Genomic DNA, 23,211 nt, shown 5'->3' with positions numbered 1-23,211 from the left:
CACCTGGGGGTATCCAGGCACTGTTTAGCCATGTGTGAGGCAAGACTTGGGGTCTTACTCGAGGAGCGAGATCTTCAAGAAGAGAGGAGGTGGAGGCTCTGATGTGCTGTGGGCCGTCGTTCCAGGCTTTAGTAGCCAGGTCGAGAAGGCCTGGCCCCCTCCTCAACTTGTGTGTATGTGTGGGGTGTGCGCTAATGATAGGAGATGTCTTGAAAGTTGGTGAACATTAATGCGGATGTTCAGGTAGGCAGGGTCTGTGTTGCGGAGTGCTTTACTAGGTTTGGGTGAGGCGTTTGAAGTGTGCAAGCTTGTGTATTTGGAAGCCAGTGTAGTTACCTAAGGTGTAATGTTAGGTGGGCTCAGCATGGGAGATTGAGGACTAGTCCATCTGCGTTTTGGATAGTCTGCAGTCTTATTTTGAGATGGTTGGTTGTGCCTGCGTACACTGAATTCTCATAGTTATGTTATGATATGTTATGTTACCGGGAGTTTCATTGAGCGCTCAGCTACTCAAGCAGAGTGTCCCGGCGCTAACAGACCTAACACAGCATAACCTAGGCGGCGGAGGAGGAATTAGAGACAGAACAGCCAAGTTTTAAGCTCTTTCCTGAAAGATGCTAAATTCTTACTCTTTCTCAGAGCGAGTGGCAGAGCATTCCAGGCCCGCGGTGCCAGATATTTAAAGGACCGTCCCCCGGTCCGCGCGCGCCTGATTGCCGGGACCCTGGCCAGTGACAAGGCAGCCGATCGTAAGGCTCTGGATGGATGGTGAAAGACAGCTCTCTTCCGCAGATAGATGGCCCCAGTGCCATGAAGGGCTTTAAATGCAATGGTGAGGGCCTTGAACTTAATGCGTTTCCGGATTGGAAGCCAGTGAAGCGACCTCAAAAGGCCGGTGGCATGAGAACTGCAGCCAAGGCCGAAAATTGCCCGTGCCGCCGCGTTCTGCACAACCTGTAGGCGAGACAAAAGATGTTCCACCACCAAGAAGATTTCTGGTGATAGTTTGCTGGTGTTGTCGTATATCCACGTAAAGATTTTCTTCAGCATTCTTAGGGTTTGAAGCAGTCGAAGGCCGCTACATAGACTTGGGTGGCCGTGTCAAGGTTGTTGTCTTTGATAATTCCTAGGTTTCTTGATTGTGAGCAAGGCCTGGGGGTGGGCTCTAGGTCTGTGGGGTGGGCTGCAGGTCTGTGGGAGTTTCCAGGCAAGGCGTCTTTCCCAAATACCACCACTTCGGTCTTGCTTGAGTTCAGTTTAAGGCAGTTTGATTCATCTAGTGACTACTTCGGTCGTAAATGTGGTGAACTTGTTCCTGGTGTTGTGTTGTGTGTGCGAGGGACAGTCTCAGTTGCATGTTATCTGTACACATGAGGATGTTTGTGTGAAGCCGTATGACGTTGGCCGGTGGAGTCCTATAGATGGTGAAGAGTGTTGGGCCTGCAAGGCTCTGCAGAATAGTTCTTGTGCTTCCCAGGAGGTGGAAGGCATGTTGACGGTTCAAATTCTTCCAGTGAAGAAGGAGCAGATCCATTTGAGTGCACTTCCCTGGATGCTTGCGTCTTGGAGTCATCCGCTTGTAATGGGATGGTAGATGGTGTTACTCATAGTCCTCGGTGTATGAGGGATGCAGTTTCCCCCGGTCATCAGTTGCAGCTTTGAGGTTGGTTCCCATGCGGTAGTTAGGCCTAAATCCTGAGTGTGGCATTGAAAAGCTGGTGTTTGGCGAGTGGGTCGGAGAGGTGCTTGTTGATGACTTTTTCCAAGATACCGTGGCTGGGTAGCCAAAAATGGTATTGGCTGGTAGTTGGCGAGTTTGGTCGGTTCGGCAGAGGATTTCTGTAGGAGGGCGTTGATGGCTGCGTGTTTCCATGGTTCCGGAAAGGTGGCTGTACTGATTCCGGTGTTGAGGATGGGGGTGAAGGCCTCTCTGATGGGGATCGCTCCTTTGTCAGAGGCGTGATGGGGCAGGGGCCCTAGTGGGGCCCCGGAACTCAAGTTCTTCATAATTGTGAATTCCTCTGTGCTGATGGGGTCTCGTGCTGATTGTGTTGTCGTTGTTCGATGGGAGACTTTTGAAGAGGGGTCCAGTTGCAGTACAAAGTTACTGTATATGGTACGATTTTGCTGCAAACAAGTTGGAGAGGTCGTTACACAGACCTTGTAATGGGTTGATCTTTACAGTGATGGCTGTGGTGAAGTCTGTGACGTTTGTGAAGATTTCTTTGCTGCTGTTGAAGCTGGTGTTTTTTTTCCGACTATGGTCTTCCTCTTAGTTTCTCGAATTAACTGGTTGTACCTTCCCCGGGCAGCTTTGAGAGCATATTTTTCCACTTCCGCTTTGTTTGTTCTCCATTTCCATTCCAGTTGTTCACAGTGTTGCTTGGTCATTCTGAAGTCTTCTGTGAGCCAGCTGCTTGTGTTCCAGTTATTTCTGTTAGTTTGTTTCGGTGGCGACAGAGTGTTGGCGCTGTTGGTCATCCACTTGTTGACGTTTTCATTGGCTCGTGCCTGAAGGCCTGTAGGTTCCGATTTGTTCTGCTGAAGGACAATCGTTCAAACCCCCTCTATTAAGTTGTTCCAGTGTTGGCGTGCTGGGACGGCTATGAGAGGTTTTCCATGCTGATGAACGTTGATTAATTGTGAAGCTGACTATGGTGTGGTCAGTCCAGTTGACTGGTCTTGGTGTGTTGATCATCATTATGTTGTTGAAGGATGTGAAGACTGGATCTAGGATTTGTCCGGCAGCGTGTGTGGGCTCTGTGACACGTTGGGCTCGTCCCAGGTTTCTGAGGCTGTCAAGAAGGGCAGCTGACTTGGTGTCCGTCTAGTATTCTAGATAAACATTGAGGTCTGCTAGGAGATTGAATGTACTGGAGTCGATGGACTGGTGGGGGTGGGAAGCATGAAGTCCATAATGTTGCTATCGAAGTTAGCTCAGGGCCCAGGAAGGGGTTGGACCAGGCTCCCAGCTAGGGTGAAGTTGGCTGAGATTTGTGATTTAAAGTGAAGGTGTTCCATGTAGTTTGTTCTGGCCTTAAGAGGAGTGGTGCAATTGAAGGTGTCTTAGTAGACAATAGTGATTCCTCCTGCGGGCCTGTTTAGGTGGTCTTGCCTGGTGATCTTGGTTCCGGTGGGGATGGCAGTTGTGATGACTGGCATTGAAGCTGTGGTCAGCCATGTTTCTGTAAGGAAGAGGAGATATAAGGCTGCGACGCCCAACAGGTCCCAGATCTTGGTGGCATACCCGCTGAGAATTCAGTGCATAACTATAACATTACACCACAAGTAACTATTTATGCATATCTCAATTTGCAGTCAAGTATGCTTTCCCTATAGATGGGGGAACACAAATGTGTGCCATGCTGTGTGTTTACAGAGCTGCACGTTTCAGAGACTCTTGAATAAAAAAATAAATGGAGTGGTGGGGTGGCAGTGGAAAAGAATGTTCAACTGAGGAAGAAAGTGAAGGTGATTGTGGGTCAAAAGAAAAGTGAACAGGTCCTGTATGCCAGTCGCCCCACTTACAGGCTGCCCTGCACGTGCTATAGGAATGTGGGGTGGTATGATTGGTGTCAGGGCATGGGTCACTGTGAAGATTCATAAGCCTGCTCCCCTGGCGTTAACCTCTCAGGACCTCTCCTGTACCTGTCCTTGGTACTTCAAATGTTGCAAACACAGAGATGATGGACGGATCTTACCTGCGTGCCAGATTCCACAGGAGCAGACGACTAACTCCAATCCCCACGTAGCTGCCTGCGGGAACCAAGTCCATACGAACACCCACTGGGGTTAAAGGGGAATGGGGATCGAGAAAGTGAGACCGCCTCCAGAGTCAGGTATCCGCCAACTCCCACTTCCCAACCGTCCTTCAGTGTATGTAGAGATGCGTGTTCTGCGTTGGGTCAAGGTAAGAAGACACCTATGAAGGAAAAGAGAGAGAGAATTACTTCACTATCCTACTTTACTCTCTCTGACTTCTGAAAAACTCTACTCCTTCCCCAACTCTACCGGATTCTAGGGTAGGTTTGCTTCTCTCTTATGCAGATTAAACTGTTATCTTTTAAAACTTGTGGAAACGCTATTTCAAGAGCGCTAGTAAGTTTTCTACCAGGCGCTCTGTCAGGAATAAAATATGTCATAGATTGATTAGACCAGTTCCTTCTAAACATTTAGGGAAAAGATTGGCTTGGTAATTGCCCAAAGAATAAATAATCCACAGCTTCAAATTGTTAAGCAAAGTCTTACTGTCCTTTTAGAGTCTTTCAGAAGTTGAATTCTGCCTCTGAATACTGTTCCATTGAAGTTCGTCCCTTCAGGAAGTCCAAGAATTCTTTCTCCACAACTGCCAAAAAACAAGGGGAAACTTCCCCGAACGTGTACACACTACTCCGCGAGAGAGAAGTTCAAAAAGTTCGATATTTGATAGGAAAAGCCATTTGTTGAGCGAGCGCAAAGCGAGACACTGCTTCTTCCTTCAGAAGACTGTTAAAGTGGACCGCTCGCTGCGCTAGTACGTTCGAGGAAAACAGCAGCTCGAGACCTAGGGCAAAAGACTAGGGCTGATGCGGTAATTGATGGTGGCCGCCATCTTGATTTGTCTGGAGATCAATGAAGGAGATAGCAAGCATGAATCTCCTGAATAATAGCCAGAGATGAGGACGTTGCCTTAACCACCGGGGGTAACAGGCATTTCTGCACCGTTTATACCTTTGCTGGCTTTTTGCAATGCTGGCAATACATTTCCTGACACGCTGAAACTTTTCATACACTCACCCCCAGTCACAGATCTGGGTTCAATCCATCATCGTTCTTTAGCTCACTTCGCCTCCCCAGTTCAGACCCAGCCATATGCAAATCAGTCTTGACCCAGTGTTTCATGGGAATAGTCCAGCCCGAACATCCAAGCCATGTCTTCCGTGGACCGGAAACAATCATCCTGGGACCGGTTTCGGGCTAACAGCCCTCATCAGCCAGGCGAGCTTGAATCCAGTGAGCAAAGGGGCCCACGTCTGGGCATACCCTGCCAACTTAGGGTGAAAAAAGCAAAATCAAAGGGGATGATGGACGGAGCGCTGAAACTTTTCATACACTCATCCCCAGTCACAGATCTGGGTTGAATCCCTCATCGTTCTTTAGCTCACTTCGCCACCCCAGTTCAGATATGGCTATATGCAAATCAGTCTGACCCAGTGCCTCATGGGAACAGTCCAGCCCGAATTGCCAAGCCATATCTTCCCTGAACCGGAAACAAGCATCCTGGGACTGGTTTCAAATGTTGGACATGACTCCACACGGCATGTTAATATTGTTTGTCGTTTTAAAAAAATATTATTATTATTATTTAGGGGGTTGCACCCACTTGCCTCAGCTCGTCTCTGGGCTGATGGTAGAAGATGGGACACCAAATCACTCCCGTTCTCCATGGGGGGGTCTCACCAGTTGCCTTGCCAGAATAGCCAGTGCCACAGTGGAGTGATGTGATGGATCCCTTCATCCCTGCTTCATATTGCTATATCACTCTCACGTTCGACAAGTGGGCCCTGGTGGTGGTCTAATATGGCTATTACCTCAAACTACCCAACCCCTCCGAACTTCCCACCCAGTACCCATGCTTTCAGCAAAGAATACTTATTCCTCCTACAGAAGGGTGCCAGAAAGAGTGCCTCCGCAGTGCCGAAGGTGCAGTCTACTTTCCCATCCCCAAGAAAGCCGGCTCTGTCGAGCAGATCCTCGACTTAGAACCCTCTACCTCCTATCAGAACACTTTCGCATGACAACTCTGCAGGTTGTCATCAGCACCCTTTTAACAAGGCGATTTCAAGCGTTCAATATCAAAGATGCCTATTCCATATACCCAGTCCACCCTGCTCATCAATGGTATCTTGTCTTTGTTTGTAAGTGGTCAAGGCTTCCAATTTAAAGTACTTCCTTTCGGGACAGCTACAACTCAAAGGGCGTCTACAAAGTCCCTAGCAGTGGTGGCTTTGCATTTGCAAAGTGAGGGCTTTCAGATGTATCCCTGCCTCGACGACTGGCGGATCAAGAGCAGCATCAAGCTAGCACACAAAACAGTGGTGTCACTGTTTCGTAGCCTCGGGTTTACCATAAACGCCTCAAAGTCCCACCTACATCCTCTGGAGATACAACCTCGGTCAGTATTGTACACAGTCACAGGGAAAGCCTAAACCAATCACCAGAGAGTTGCAGTCTTTCAGCAGCTGGCACGTCTTTCACAGCCCAATCATTAGCTGACAGTGCGGACTGTCATGCACCTTAGAGGGATGGTGGCCTTGTGCATCGCCATTGTTCCACATGCAAGGCTTCATATTCGCCCCATGCAAGAGTCTCTTGTGATTCAGTGGTCCCAGGCAGAGGGTCAATAGAAAGATCCAATCATGGTCCAGGCCATTGCGCACTGCTCTTTGCAATGGTAGAATACCAACAACGTGTTGCAAGACAGGCCTTTTGCAGACCTTGTACCACAAGCGACCATCACCTCGCATGCATGTCTCACAGGGTGGGGCGCACATCTCAAAAACTTGATAGTCCAGGAAGGTGATCCTACCTGGAGCTGCTAGCCATTCACTTAACTCTCAAAACCTTAATATAAGTCAAAGGACTTATAATAATTAGTCCTTATCATTCGTACTGACAGCTACATGCAACTTACAAAAGCGGGGAGCCCCCTCTCCCCCCCAACCCCCAATCTTTCCCACAACATTCACCTCATGGCAGAGCAACGCCTGGGGAAGGACATTTCTGGGGAAGGCTGAGGTAGCCGAATTCCCAAACCTCGGAGGCCAGATCACAAGGCTCAGCTGTCTGGGATTCACAAGGCTCAGCTGTCTGGGATTCACAAGGCTCAGCTGTCTGGGATTCACAAGGCTCAGCTGTCTGGGATTCACAGGGCTCAGCTGTCTGGGATTCACAGGGCTCAGCTGTCTGGGATTCACAGGGCTCAGCTGTCTGGGATTCACAAGGCTCAGCTGTCTGGGACTCAGATGCCTCACTCTACTTTGCCTCTGTCTCTCCTGAGGGCTGTCCGGCAGCTTTAAGAGAGGGGAGTATCAGAGTTGTCTGACATGGGTCGGGGCTGCCAGAATGAAGGTTACTGATGTTTTCCTCAAGTTCCCCACCACTTGGTAAAGCAGTGGGAAAGGAAAAAAGTGTAGGCAAATATTCCTGGTCAATTCATCCATAGTGCACTGCCCATGGGCTGTCCATGTGTGTACCGAGAGGAAAAGATGGACATTCTGCATTTGGAGTGTCAAACAGGCTACCTCAGCCTTCCCCAGAAATGTATATCCATCTGGAGTAGTGTGGCTCACTGGTTAGAGGCGGCAGGCCCGAGAGCAGAAGTCGGCCCGGGACCAGGGTTCAATTCCCGACGCGGCAGGGTCGTGGACCTTGGTCAGCGGACTCGATAATTCTCGCTTCGGTGCTTACTCTAATCAGGGGTTCCACTCGGCAACTCTGGGCATTAGCTTGCCTCATCTCCACAACGGCCCCACCAATTCCGGGGATGCCTCGCTCCACCTTGGGGACTCCCAGCAGGGACCATCCCACAGGGAAAGCCAGGACGGGTTCCCCAGAGTTATACAGCGCCAGGAAACCTATGGACGGGTAGCAGTGCGCTTTACAAGCTCAAAAACATTTACATCTTTAAAGCCCAACAGCTCACAAGGGCTTGTCATGTGGCAAAATGGGAAAGGTTTGTTCACCACTGTATTACTAAGAACACTGACCCTTTAACACCTTCTGTACGGTACTCATTTGCAAACTGCAGGCCTCCCACCTGCCCCTCCATCCATTCAGTCTTGGATGCATTCGTAGCCTACATGCAGTACATGGAACACTTCTCGCTCTTTAGAATTCCAGGGTTTAAGGCCCTCGTGCAGGGGCTCACATGAGTAATATCCCTGTGAGTGCCTCCCGCCCGGGTGCAGTTTCAATGTAGTCCTCACCAAACTCATGGGACCACCATTGAAAGTTCTACTTTTAAACATGTCAGTTACTTCCCTGGACGGGGCCCTTCCTGGGAGCCATTACTGCTCATAGATGCATTGGTGAACTGCAGGCGCTCACTCGGCTGGAGCCCTTTATACAACTCCACAAGGACATGCTGGTTCTTAGAACCAAACCAAGGATCCTCTCGAAGGTGGTAGCACCCTTCCACCCTAACCAAACCGTGGAGCACCCAGTTTTTTCTACAGTCTGGTTCAATTTCATGTAGAGTACTGGACATATTATATGTCAAAAGAGGTCTTCTGTACTATAGTGACAGGACCAAGTCATTCTGCAGATCAAACCAGCTTTGTCTACTCTGCCAATGCTCAGAGGGCATCCCATTTCCAAGGCAAGTATAGCTAGACCAAGTAGGGTTCTACCTGTTGCAAATCCGATAAATGGGAGTGCAATTTTAATATCTCAAATATTATTTCAATATTAAACAATAGTTGATTTTGTTATTCATATACTGGTGAGCGTGAGTCATTCTATTTACAATTCGTCCAAATGAAAGTCTTCATGCCTAAGAAATTTGCAGCAACTTTATTTGTCTTGAAAGTGTTCCATGTACATTTCCAATGATGGCCCAGCCAACGTGTTTCGTCCTTGCCTCAGGACTTCACCAGGGCCTCCAAAAATATACACATATATATAAAGCTATTTTGGACTGTTTAAAATAAAAACATTTAAAAGCAATACTATACATCCAACACACATAATGATGCCGTTATTACAATTAGTAGTTTCACAACACTTTCGTTTAAACCTCCCCATACCGTCTCATCAACTTTAATGCTCGTAAGTCAATTATCATCCCTTATATCGTAAGAATTACTTCAAATTACATAATTCAAATAATATCATCCATGTCTTATCTTCCTACAAGTATTGTCTTCAATTGCTTTAGCTGAACAGCTTTAAATCCTTCCTCCAGAACCTTCACTTTATCCAAGCCTGCAGTAGACTGACTCATAACAAGGGGGATACTTTGGATTTAATCATTTAAAAAAAGAACACTTTACAAATTGAATCTATCCTTCCTTGCGACTGGACTGACCCCCACTGTATCACCTTACTCATAACTATAAAGGCATCCTTCTCTAAAGGCCAACCTAGGAAGGCCAAATACTGGATTAGAGGCATCTGTGATATCAACCCACTCTCGATGTCGACTGTTTGTATCTATCAATCAATCAATCAATCTATCATAACATTTATATAGCGCGCTACTCACCCGGAGGGGTCTCCAGGCACTGGGGTGGGGGGGAGCCCACTACTGCTCGAAGAGCCAGGTCTTGAGCTGCCTCCTGAAGGCGAGATGGTCCTGGGTCATCCGAAGGTGGATGGGGAGGGAGTTCCATGTCTTGGCTGCCAGGTAGGAGAAGGATCTTCCTCCGGTGGTGGTTCTGCGGATGCGTGGAATGGCGGCGAGGGCTAGGCTGGTCGATCGTAGCTGGCGGGTTGGAGCGTAGGTCAGGCGGTTGTTGAGGTACTTGGGGCCCAGGTCGTGGAGTGGCTTGTGTGCGTGGGTGAGGAGTCTGAACGTGATCCTCTTGTTGACGGGGAGCCAGTGCAGGTCTCTCAGGTGTCCGGAGATGTGGCTGTGTCGGGGGACGTCCAGGATGAGTCGTGCGGAGGCGTTCTAGATGCATTGAAGTCTTTTCTGGAGTTTGGCTGTGGTTCTGGCGTAGAGGGTGTTTCCGTAGTCTAGTCGGCTGGTGACGAGTGCCTGTGTGACCGTTTTCCTGGTTTCGTTGGGGATCCACCGGAAGATCTTTCGGAGCATGCGCAGGGTGCCAAAGCAAGATGATGAGACGGCGTTGACTTGTCTGGTCATCGTGAGGGAGGAGTCCAGGATGAAGCCCAGGTTACGTGCGTGGTCCGTTGGTTTGGGAGCAGTGCCCAGGGCAGGGGGCCACCAGGAATCGTCCCTGGCGGAGGGCGATGATCCCAAGATTAGGACTTCAATCTTGTCTGAGTTCAGCTTCAGGCAGCTGTTCTTCATCCACTCGGCTACATTTTTCATCCCTTCGTGTAGGTTGGTTCTGGCGGTGGCGGAGTCATTGGTGAGGGAGAGGATCAGCTGGGTGTCGTCGGCGTAGGAGATGATGTTGAGGTTGTGTTGGTGTGTGATGGCTGCCAGGGACTCATGTAGACGTTAAAGAGGGTAGGGCTGAGTGATGATCCTTGTGGTATGCCGCAGATGACTTCGGTGGACTTGGATCTGAACGGGGGGAGGCGGACTCTCTGTGTTCTTCCAGGGAAGGAACGAGATGATCCACTCCAGTGCCTTCTCTTGGATTCCGATGTTGCTGAGGCGCTGCACTAGGGTGCGGTGGCAGACCGTGTCGAACGCTGCGGAGAGGTCCAGGAGGATAAGGGCCGCTGTTTCCCCGTTGTCGAGCAGGGCTCGGATGTCATCCGTGGCTGCGATGAGGGCGGTCTCGGTGCTGTGGTTGGCTCGGAAGCCGGACTGCGAGTGGTCGAGGGATCCGTTCGTCTCGAGGAAGGCGGATAGCTGTCTGTTATCTACAGCTTGCTTCCTCCCCCAACAGTGGTCGACGCTCAGGACTGCTCTGATTATTATTTCAACAGCTTGGGCAAAATAAAATACTGTATTGCCCCAAAACCCTTAAGAGAGCCTCGTTGAAAGATCAAATGGTACATCCATAACCTTAATGAGGAACGACAATGCCTCAGACTTGCAGAGATCACACCCCCTCTATATCATACCTTAAACTACTGAGACACAAATGGAATGCCTACAATAGACACATAAGAATCTCTAAAGCCTGCACATTATGCTTGACACGTCATACTTCTGTCGACCCTCTTTACATACTGTCACCCGCTGTATGAAAAGAGTCCAACTTGAAGCCTGTGCTCATGCACAGTGGCCACTGGTAGGAGTCACCACCCCATATCTCATGACTCAAAGGCTTCTTTTAAGAAAAAACAACTGGCAATCCTCTGAGCCCAACACTAGACTGCAGGAGTGTGCTGATCGTGTGAATCTACAGCACGTTACGCTACGAACAGATGCTTAAAGGTTTAGTAGCATTTATCTTCTGGTGGTTACTTTAACTGCAAGTTCCTCACTGACCTCCAGGGACTGTGAAAAAACTTTTCTTTAACATCTAAAAAGTCCCAAATGGGAGATCACAGGACTGTCACTAATAATGTGTCCAACGCCCCACTTATGGGGGATCAGAAGGAGATGGTTGGATGAAACGGACGGCAGTGCACTGGGCTTGTACTTTCATAAAGGTCCGTTCTACCACTTGCCGTGAGGTGCGGAGTCACCGCAGATCTAAACAACGCCCCTAACCTCTCAAAGCTTAACTACAAAAATAAAATGCAGATCCACTGTGTCACCTGAGGATATTATAAAGGTGAGAAATCTGTGGTTAGGCGGAGTATTTATTTAAAAAGTGTTGTAAAACAAGGCAGCATCTCTGAGGCCTGCACAAAGAACATGACTACATTTGAGCCTGACTCTCAGAGGGTAGGGTTGCAGAGCAGTCTGAGGCTTAAGCCCATTAAAGAATGAATCTAATTGTACAATGCCAAATGTCTCTCTTCGGAAATCTATGGGGCAGGTGTTTGGGGTTATATGGCGGCATCTGCATGTTGTGGAAAATACATTTCTTGGCCGACGACTCGCATTTCCAATGGGTACTTCCAGTTTTACAACTCACTGTGAAGTTGGACTCCTGTACAGAGGTGACAAAATGAAACTTGTCCCACTCTTATTGTGGCTGAAGAGACGGCACTCACCTCATACAAATTTTTCTCTCCAAGTTTTTGCCGACTGTATTAAACTGGACCATTAGAACTCCATCCCATGGCGCCCAAATGTATTTTATTCCTCGAACACCATTGGTAATAAATCCAGAGCAACAGTGAAATCTATTTTTACAAATATAGAATAACCCTAAGAAACACAAAAATCCAGACAATGAACGCTGTCTGCCGATATGTGGAGATTATGACCATGGAAGGGATCGAACCTGATTTGTTATGGGTTTCCATTACTGAACATAGATTTTATCTTATTTGTTTTAGACTGTGCACTGTACATTTTTGTAACATTTTCCTCAACTGGGAACATGGTTTTGTCAGATTTTCCTCAACTGAGAACATGGTTTCCCTCATTAACTTGCTGTCCCTGTGATTTAAACCAGTAATCCCTCATCCGTTTTGTTTTTTCTTGGTTTTCATAACTTGCCTAGAGTCCTGTTTTGGTGCCCATTTTACGCTGGAATATCTTAAGAACTTGCAGGCTTTACAGCGGCTAGATTCCATCCTTATATGCCATGCAGTTCTTGGGTATATCTGGCAAGCATAAAGAATTAAGAGAAAATTGAAGTTTCCATAAAAAATTCTCCTATTCTATATATTTAAAGACATGTTTGTCTTTATCTATCATTTTTATGAGTTATAAGCTGAAATGTTTCCGTCTTGGGGCCAAGGGACCTTCATGTCCAAGTAGCTTTCTTTTATAATGTGATATTTTTGATTAACTAGTTTTCTTTACACATTTCTTAATCCTTTTCTATCGCAACAAAACCACCACTTCAATAAATTTACAGCTCTATACGTTTTAATGTATCTTTTGACAATTCTGTATTGTTTAATCTGCCTGTCTTTTTATAGCTTTAATAGTTGAATAAAAGTATTTTGACTGACTGACTGAGTAGAGGAGCAAGAGAGAAAGTGAAGAGAGGGCCTTTTGATTTGGTGTCGGTTGCTGATTTCTTGAACCCACTGTTTCCGGTTCATCCATCTTCTGCCTACAGTGAGAACCAGCAGTTTCTGAAGGAGGTGGCTCTGAATGTGCTGGAGGGCCAGGGCGTGAAGTGGCTGAACATGAAGAAGGTGCGCCGCTTGCTCGAGAGTGAACAGCTTCGTGCCTTCATCCTCAGCAAGCTGAACCGCACCATCCAGTCAGAGGAGGATTCCCGACAAGACGTCATCCAGGACGTGGTGAGTCCCACTTTGAGAGGGAGACTAAAAATGAATGTGTAATATACCTCTTTTTAGGGAAGGAAGTACTCCGGACTGAAAAGACGTAATAGGAGAGCGCAGTGACCAAAATCCTAGCATAGCTTGGAAAAGCTGGGTACACCTGGATTGTTTTTTTTACATTTTTTTTATTGTTTGCTTTGGGCCTGTCCTCCCGCTGACTTGACAGTCTTAGTCCACTGGAAATGCTTCATTATTCTACTTGTTGGGGTTGCCCTGACTGTAACTCCCACGTATTGTCTGATTGCTACTTTTCACTTGTACTAGGCTTTGGATCAACTTGCGGTAGGCGTCAGCTGATTATATAATTATCTCCGCCCTTGAAGGGGAGAGGACCCCCGCTCTCTCCCTCTAAATTTAACTAGGCTCCTGCGGTTGAGGTTTTGGTCTTTCCTAGAGTGTGTGCTTGAAAGTGTGTGCCATGACTGGGAGTTGGAGTCTGTGTGTAGTGTACGTGTTTGCTGCATAAGCTGTAGTAGAGATTCTAATTTGTATATATTCAGTGGTTGGAGTCAAAGTACAACTTCCTTGTTGTGCTTTTTTTTTAAACTGAGGACACTTTGTGGTTCTGCATATGATGTTGGTTCTTGAAAATTCAGAGTCAATCTAGGGTTAGTGGGCTTTGTGTGGTAATCTCATGCTTCACAGGAGTCCCAGTGTCATCACTACCGGTGATCAATCCATGGCCATCACCACTTGACCCAGGGCCATCACTACTGAAGATCAATCCATGTCCATCACCACTTGACCGAGGGCCATCACTACTGAAGATCAATCCATGGCCATCACCACTTGACCCAGGGCCATCACTACTGATGATCAATCCATGGGCATCACCACTTGACCCAGGGCCATCACTACTGAAGATCAATCCATGTCCATCACCACTTGACCGAGGGCCATCACTACTGAAGATCAATCCATGGCCATCACCACTTGACCCAGGGCCATCACTACTGATGATCAATCCATGGCCATCACCACTTGACCCAGGGCCATCACTACTGGTGATCAATCCATGGCCATCACCACTTGACCCAGGGCCATCACTAGAGAAGATCAATCCATGGCCATCACCACTTGACCCAGGGCCATCACTACTGGTGATCAATCCTTGGCCATCACCACTTGACCCAGTGTCATCACTACTGATGATCAATCCATAGCCATCACCACTTGACCCGGGCCATCACTACTGATGATCAATCCATGGGCATCACCACTTGACCGAGGGCCATCCCTACTGAAGATCAATCCATGGCCATCACCACTTGACCCAGGGCCATCACTACTGATGATCAATCCATGGCCATCACCACTTGACCCAGGGCCATCACTACTGGTGATCAATCCATGGCCATCACCACTTGACCCAGGGCCATCACTAGAGAAGATCAATCCATGGCCATCACCACTTGACCCAGGGCCATCACTACTGGTGATCAATCCTTGGCCATCACCACTTGACCCAGTGTCATCACTACTGATGATCAATCCATAGCCATCACCACTTGACCCGGGCCATCACTACTGATGATCAATCCATGGGCATCACCACTTGACCGAGGGCCATCCCTACTGAAGATCAATCCATGGCCATCACCACTTGACCCAGGGCCATCACTACTGGTGATCAATCCATGGCCATCACCACTTGACCAATGGCCATCCCTACTGAAGATCAATCCATGGCCATCACCACTTGACCTAGGGTCATCACAACTGGTGCTCAATCCATAGCCATCACCACTTGACCAATGGCCATCCCTACTGAAGATCAATCCATGGCCAACACCACTTGACCCAGGGCCATCACTAGAGAAGATCAATCCATGGCCATCACCTCTTGACCCAGGGCCATCACTACTGATGATCAATCCATGGCCATCACCACTTGACCCAGGGCCATCACTACTGGCGATCAATCCATGGCCAACACCACTTGACCCAGGGCCATCACTAGAGAAGATCAATCCATGGCCATCACCACTTGACCCAGTGTCATCACTACTGATGATCAATCCATAGCCATCACCACTTGACCCGGGCCATCACTACTGATGATCAATCCATGGGCATCACCACTTGACCGAGGGCCATCACTACTGATGATCAATCCATGGCCATCACCACTTGACCCTGGGCCATCACTACTGATGATCAATCCATGGCCATCACCACTTGACCCAGGGCCATCACCACTGATGATCAATCCATGGCCATCACCACTTGACCCAGGGTCATCACTACTGGCGATCAATCCATGGCCATCACCACTTGACCCAGGGTCATCACTACTGGTGATCAATCCATGGCCATCACCACTTGACCCGGGCCATCACTACTGATGATCAATCCATGGGCATCACCACTTGACCGAGGGCCATCACTACTGATGATCAATCCATGGCCATCACCACTTGACCCAGGGCTATCACTACCGGTGATCAATCCATGGCCATCACCACTTGACCCAGGGCCATCACTACTGATGATCAATCCATGGGCATCACCACTTGAACCAGGGCCATCACTACTGGTGATCAATCCATGGCCGTCACCACTTGACCCAGTGACATCACTACTGATGATCAATCCATGGCCATCACCACTTGACCAATGGCCATCCCTACTGAAGATCCATCCATGGCCATAACCACTTGACCCTATGCCATTACTACTGGTTATCAATCCATGGCCATCACCACTTGACCCAGGGCCATCACTACTGGCGTTCAATCCATGGCCATCACCACTTGACCCAGGGCCATCACTACTGGGGATCAATCCATGGCAATCACCACTTGACCCAGGGCCATCACTAGAGAAGATCAATCCATGGCCATCACCACTTGACCCAGGGCCATCACTAGAGAAGATCAATCCATGGCAATCACCACTTGACCCAGGGTCATCACTACTGGCGTTCAATCCATGGCCATCACCACTTGACCCGGGCCATCACTACTGATGATCAATCCATGGCCTTCACCACTTGACCCAGGGCCATCACTACTGATGTTCAATCCATGGCCATCACCACTTGACCCGGGCCATCACTACTGAAGATCAATCCATGGCCATCACCACTTGAACCAGGGCCATCACTACTGATGATCAATCCATGGCCATCACCACTTGACCCAGGGCCATCATTACTGAAGATCAATCCATGGCCATCACCACTTGATCGAGGGCCATCCCTACTGAAGATCAATCCATGGCCATCACCACTTGACCCGGGCCATCACTACTGAAGATCAATCCATGGGCATCACCACTTGACCGAGGGCCATCCCTACTGAAGATCAATCCATGGCCATCACCACTTGACCCAGGGCCATCACTACTGGTGATCAATCCATGGCCATCACCACTTGACCAATGGCCATCCCTACTGAAGATCAATCCATGGGCATCACCACTTGACCGAGGGCCATCCCTACTGAAGATCAATCCATGGCCATCACCACTTGACCCAGGGCCATCACTACTGGTGATCAATCCATGGCCATCACCACTTGACCAATGGCCATCCCTACTGAAGATCAATCCATGGCCATCACCACTTGACCTAGGGTCATCACAACTGGTGCTCAATCCATGGCCATCACCACTTGACCAATGGCCATCCCTACTGAAGATCAATCCATGGCCAACACCACTTGACCCAGGGCCATCACTAGAGAAGATCAATCCATGGCCATCACCTCTTGACCCAGGGCCATCACTACTGATGATCAATCCATGGCCATCACCACTTGACCCAGGGCCATCACTACTGGCGATCAATCCATGGCCAACACCACTTGACCCAGGGCCATCACTAGAGAAGATCAATCCATGGCCATCACCACTTGACCCAGTGTCATCACTACTGATGATCAATCCATAGCCATCACCACTTGACCCGGGCCATCACTACTGATGATCAATCCATGGGCATCACCACTTGACCGAGGGCCATCACTACTGATGATCAATCCATGGCCATCACCACTTGACCCTGGGCCATCACTACTGATGATCAATCCATGGCCATCAACTCTTGACCCAGGGCCATCACTACTGATGATCAATCCATGGCCATCACCACTTGACCCAGGGTCATTACTAGAGAAGATCAATCCATGGCCATCACCACTTGACCCAGGGCCATCACTACCGGTGATCAATCCATGGCCATCACCACTTGACCCAGGGCCATCACTACTGATGATCAATCCATGGGCATCACCACTTGAACCAGGGCCATCACTACTGGTGATCAATCCATGGCCGTCACCACTTGACCCAGTGACATCACTACTGATGATCAGTCCATGGCCATCACCACTTGACCAATGGCCATCCCTACTGAAGATCCATCCATGGCCATCACCACTTGACCCAGTGCCATCACTACTGGCGTTCAATCCATGGCCATCACCACTTGACCCAGGGCCATCACTACTGGCGTTCAATCCATGGCCATCACCACTTGACCCAGGGCCATCACTACTGGCGATCAATCCATGGCAATCACCACTTGACCCAGGGCCATCACTAGAGAAGATCAATCCATGGCCATCACCACTTGACCCAGGGCCATCACTACTGGCGTTCAATCCATGGCCATCACCACTTGACCCGGGCCATCACTACTGATGATCAATCCATGGCCTTCACCACTTGACCCGGGCCATCACTACTGATGATCAATCCATGGCCATCACCACTTGACCGAGGGCCATCCCTACTGATGTTCAATCCATGGCCATCACCACTTGACCCAGTGTCATCACTACTGATGATCAATCCATGTCCATCACCACTTGACCCGGGCCATCACTACTGAAGATCAATCCATGGCCATCACCACTTGACCCAGGGCCATCACTACTGAAGATCAATCCATGGCCTTCACCACTTGTCCCAGTGCCATCACTACTGGTGATCAATCCATGGCCTTCACCACTTGTCCCAGGGCCATCACTACTGAAGATCAATCCATGAATGGGATGTTCAGGGATGTAGCCGTAACTTCGGTTTTGTTTGATCTGGAGCCTTAATTGTTTGTGATGTGTTCTATTTACAAACCTTACTTACCTGTAGGCACGGATTGAGGCCCTTTTGTGCTTTTCTGTGCTCTGCTGTGCTGGGGTGGGACTCGGTCGCCCTGTGTACGCCTCGGCTAATTGAAGGGAGGAGGAGCCTCCGGCCCGGCGAGGAGGCTCAAAGGCGCCAGCTGACAGTTCGTTGGTGGGCTGGGCCTACTCTCTGAGGCCCTTGCTGTTGTGTCCCAATGCCTCCAATTTGACTTGAAGTTGTTGAAGTTCCTATGCCACTGTTTGGAAATCATCAAACAAATCAGAAGTGCTGTTTTCTGTCCATAATTCTTAATTTTAAATAATGGCCTCCTCCTTGCTCCAGGTTCTCAGTTTATGTGGTCGCTGCTGCCTTTTTAGTCTTCTAGTAAAAATGTCATCTGCCAGAATTATGGGGATGAAAAAAGCTGGCAATTGCGGCACAAGTATATCTCCACTAACAACGTCCACTTTAAAGCTTCCCTCAATTGACCGGATGCTCGTACGAGCCATCAGTGCTATCAGCAGTGAAATTGTTTGAACTGAACAGAGGCTTTCTATAAGTTCGGATGGCATTAGCAGGGGCTACCTGGTATGTCTCCTCTCCTGCCTCCGGACGTGCCTGTAGTCTCACCCCAAAACAATACTGATCCTCCTTCTATTCAAGGAACTACTATGAACTGTGTGATCACCCCTCCCACAGTCACTCCCTCCACCCCTCCCAGCATTGCCACGAATAAGTCTCTGTTCACCATATTGCCAAAAAGATCTAAACACAGCAAGGCACACTAACAGGCGCTACGCCTCTTTTTATCCCCTCCTGAGAATCTGCAAGTGTCCGCATTTGAGCCCAGACTACCCAAACTCGAAGCCCAGGAGCCCCAGTTTCAGCCTTACTTTCAAAGGAAGATAAGCCTCACATTACTAATTCTATCAAAGATCTTCTGACTAGCCATCTGAAGACTTTCTCAGATAAACTGTGCTAAGTGATTACTACTAAACTTTCTCCTTGGTCTCACTATTGGATATTATTGAGTCAAATCTGGTTGCACTCGGTACCGGCTTTTCAGGCCCCTCTAAAGAAACTACAACTAGTACTTCTACCAGGCACCGCTCTCTCAATAACACTTAACGAACCGGCAAGAAAGCACATTCTACCAACGCAGGCCTCGTTTATTCCTAGCAAACCATTAGTCCCCGCAGACCATTCGCGTAACAATAATTTCGTGACTGGTCCAAAAGTAGTTCAAATACCTAATCTACTTCCTATTGCATTAACCCCATGAGGGACATAGAGGATAGAGCGACTCCAGCACATCCCCAGTAGCTGACACAATTACCAGCGATCAATCTCCCGCCCAGCTGCATGTCCCTACGTGACTGTACCCTCACTGAGTCTGCACCAGCGCGAACCGATGAGCAACTCTTCAATAAAACCTTAGTTTGGTTGGCACGATATAGAGGCACGCCATTCAGCATGCTAAAGATATCCTGCATGTAATGAGATGTGCCTGTTTTTGTCCTAATCGCCTGGAATCCCTAGGAAATTGTATTGTGAAAAAGATTAGTTTTCCTAAATTGGCACACCACCTGCTATCTGATGCTAGACCTAGTAATCGTGCCAGTACCTCAATCTCCTTGGTACCGTGAGGCTTTTTTTTATAGACCCCCTCCTACCTTAGGCAGTGTCCATGTAATTCTTCCTCAAACAGTAGGTCACACGTTACAAGCTCAACCGTCTGCCTTGGGGTTGTTAATACACACTCAGGTCATTTTAAACAGACAGACACAGTCTCCCACTCCATCTATGACCGTCAATCCTTTAGTAACATCTACTGCCGCCTCCTTGTTCAGGTCAACGCCAGATACTTCCCATACTTTACCGATGCAATACAGATCTTTTTCTGTTCTTAGGCCTTAAAGGGAATAATAATAATAATGAAGACTGCAGGGCATTTGTTTCTAAGTTTGATTTAGTTATCGTGCAGGAGGCCCGGCTCACTCTTGCACCGCACTTTGAGGGATGTGCTTGTTATTCACGTCCTGGTATTCCCTCTACCTGTGGCCGGTGGATTAACTGCCTGGGTCAGCCTAAGCCTCTAGTTAGAGGTATCACAAGTTGAATCTAGTTCTTCTTTTTTAACGCTAGAAATTCGCGTACTGAAGACTACGATGGTTTTTTACCTGATACATTTGTACAATAACGATTTAACAATGCTAGATACATACATTCAAATAGCTTGTTTAACTTTATATCTTAATTACAAACTAAGGCTGATGACTGTGCCTTTCAAGCCCCCTTTTTCCTCTGCAGTGACTTTATCACCAAGATTAGCGGGCCTCAGGACACAATGTACTTCCATGAATGGGCGTTGCATTATGCCAGACACAAGAGAGGCAGAGCTTCTTCAGTATCTCACTGCCCACGGCCTGGTTCATCTACTCTAATTCTTAGGGGGAGCAAGTAATATGTTGACGTCATTTAGAGGAGGGGGTGGGGGGACACCTGTCTATCAACTACTATTCCTCCCTCATGGACTACAGCAACGATTGTGACCATATCGTATGTCGCCCAAGTGCTATCAACCAATTTCACTCATCAATAGCACTGTTAAATTCATCGGAAGAGTCATCTATGACTGTTTGGTTGAATGGGCAGCTGATAAGGATATACTCTCCCCCTCTCAATTTGGTTACCGGACAAAACTAGGAACAAACAATCAATGTTTGAACCTGGCTCTGATAATTTCCAAATATACAACGGCCTAGCGCTCCCCCATTTACTTGCTTTCATGGACTTATCCTCCGCCTTTGACTCAGTGAACAGAACAGAACTTTATTAATGTTGCTGAATCAAGGCGTGGACCCCCCTTTGGTGACATTTATGTACTGAATGAATGAATGAATCTTTATTGTTCAATTAATTAAAATTGTTACAATATTCTATCAAGGAAACAAAAACTTGTTTAAAATCTCACACAATTAGTTAAGAATGAAAAAGTCGTTTAAAAAGATTAAAAATAATTAAAATGACTGTTATTAGTATTATTGTCCTATCTAGCAGTAAGGTGTTGTACATTGGATTTAAGGAAAAGTTTTATCATAGTCTCTCTTGCTTGATTGCCGACTGAGTACTGTTATAATTCAGTTTTCTGTTTCAGTTTGGCTCGGGTTGCGTCTGGTAATTTCCCTAGTCGGGCCGCAGTTTGAGGTGTTTTAGTAGAGAAGCACAGGTCGGAAACTTCCCTGCAACTTTGTAGGCCAAGCAGCCGACAGATGGGGAGAACCAAGTCCTGCCGCTCACTGACCAACTTTGGGCAACAGCACAACAGATGGAGCCAAGATTCACGGTGGTAATTGCAGAGTCGGCAAGCCACTGTATTATCCTGCCGGGCCCAAGTTGGGTTAAAATTCGTGATGGGCAAAGCGAGAAGTCTCATGTAGGTGATTCTTCCCCGCGTTAGGACTGTCAGAGCTTGCTCCAAGTAGGGCTGTGGTTTTCCCATGGTGTATGAGGAGTCCAGCGAGGAGAGATTCGATTGGCGATGCAGGCTTTCCAAGTCCCTTTCAAAGGATATTCTCTTGGCCTGAGTGTTCATGGTTTTCCTCCAGGCTGTTAGTGGGATGTCAGGGTTGTGCAGATTTCGTATGCTAATGTCCAATAATCTGGTGCCTGCTGCCAAATGCACCTGCCATGGGGAACCCTCCTCTTGGAAGAGCCTTTTAATTTGTATTTTTAATGACAGTTCTGGTGCTCGTGTACTCCTGATATAGATATAGTATTTTATTAAATCACCTGAGCAAGTGATGTCCGGACTGGTGAGACCCAGCTCCAGCCTTCTTCTTGCTCTCCTGGCCTGTCTAGGGAGAGCTAGGACCTTTTTGTAAGCCAAAATTTGATGGTTCGCAAGGAACTTATTGAAGGCACCGGGAAAACTAAATGGCCATAATTGAGAGAGGGCACTAGTTTTGCCTTAAGAACTTTCTAAATGAGGTCAGCGGTTGTGCTGTGAAGTCGCTGGTTAAGGCTTTTTAAAGAAAAAGTGATGCCAGCCGCTTTCGTTCTCCGACGTTTCAGGTGGGCTGTAGGTTTTGCCCCTTCCGATAGCCAGAAGCCCAAATAGTTGTAGCTCATACTTGTTTTAATTTGCAGGGCCCCAAGTTGTCTTCTTATGAGGGTACTTCCAAATATAAGTATCCTAGTCCTCTCCTGGTTCGCCAGGAGTTTGTTCTGTTGGTTATATCCATGCAAAGCTTTTAGGGCCTTCTTTAAGCCAGTTCTCGTGTGGTCCATAATTACGATTTCAACCGCATACTGGAGTATTTGAAGCCGCATTTCTCCCCTTCTAGGGGCAATAGACTTGCCCCCTCCAGCGCTTTCCCCAGGTCAGCTGTGTACAGATTGAAAAGTATAGGGGCAAGTAAGCACCCTTGTTTTAATTCTTGTGCTGCCTACACTCAGACCTTTCAGCTTGGGCCTGTTTAAATTCTTTTGGGGAGCTTTCCTCTCTTGAAGCGTGGGGTGAGGCAAGCGGGTATATTGGCACCTTATTTATTTTATACATCAATGGCTTACCAGTTCACTTATCCATATCCCATCCAGACAGACCCAAAATCGTAGGATCCCCAATTCCTTTTTGCTTCTTTTATGCACAATTTGAACTTAAAAACGAATTATACTAAGTCTCACATAAATCTTGTTACCCGGGCAAATTAAGGTTAAATAAAATTAATATTAACGGGCATCCTCTGCGGACTGTTGATTACTTATGCTACTTAGGGCAAACTGAAAGTTCATCGGGATCTTTGAACCCCCACCTTGCTCAGTCCTCTGGTAAATTAAATAAAATTGACTGTACAGTCAGTAACCTTATTAGACCGGATATTAGGGGACTGTTTTCCCAGCATTGAAAGTTCATAACTTGCAATACATTTGTGTAGCCATCTGCGGTGCAGGAGTTTGTGGTTTTAGTAAATGCTGTTCTTTAAAGACTGAGGAAAACCACTTTTTGCGACCTTTCTGGCGTTTACCGCTGTCCACCTCCAGTCTTATTACCCTCTATGAGTTAAATCAGGGATTCTTAGAAGATAAGGTTCAGCTGGTGCCACT

The 23,211-nt window shown here is 47.8% G+C and overlaps 1 protein-coding gene across 11 annotated transcripts in view; it reads left to right on the top strand.

Annotated features, from left to right (window-relative positions):
* The window catches only part of MADD (MAP kinase activating death domain), an 853,817-nt gene that overhangs the window by 295,347 nt on the left and 535,259 nt on the right, over positions 1-23,211 (top strand). For all 11 annotated transcript variants that reach the window (XM_078684455.1, XM_078684462.1, XM_078684460.1 and 8 more), the window contains one exon: positions 12,810-12,996. In XM_078684455.1, coding sequence (XP_078540581.1) covers positions 12,810-12,996 — 187 coding nt within the window. The remainder of the gene's footprint in view (positions 1-12,809; positions 12,997-23,211) is intronic.

The sequence above is a fragment of the Lissotriton helveticus genome, chromosome 3_2, assembly GCF_964261635.1.
Source record: "Lissotriton helveticus chromosome 3_2, aLisHel1.1, whole genome shotgun sequence".
NCBI classification, from domain to species: domain Eukaryota; kingdom Metazoa; phylum Chordata; class Amphibia; order Caudata; family Salamandridae; genus Lissotriton; species Lissotriton helveticus.
The sequence above is the reverse complement of the archived record's forward strand: the minus strand, read 5'-3'. Positions and strand labels throughout refer to the sequence as shown.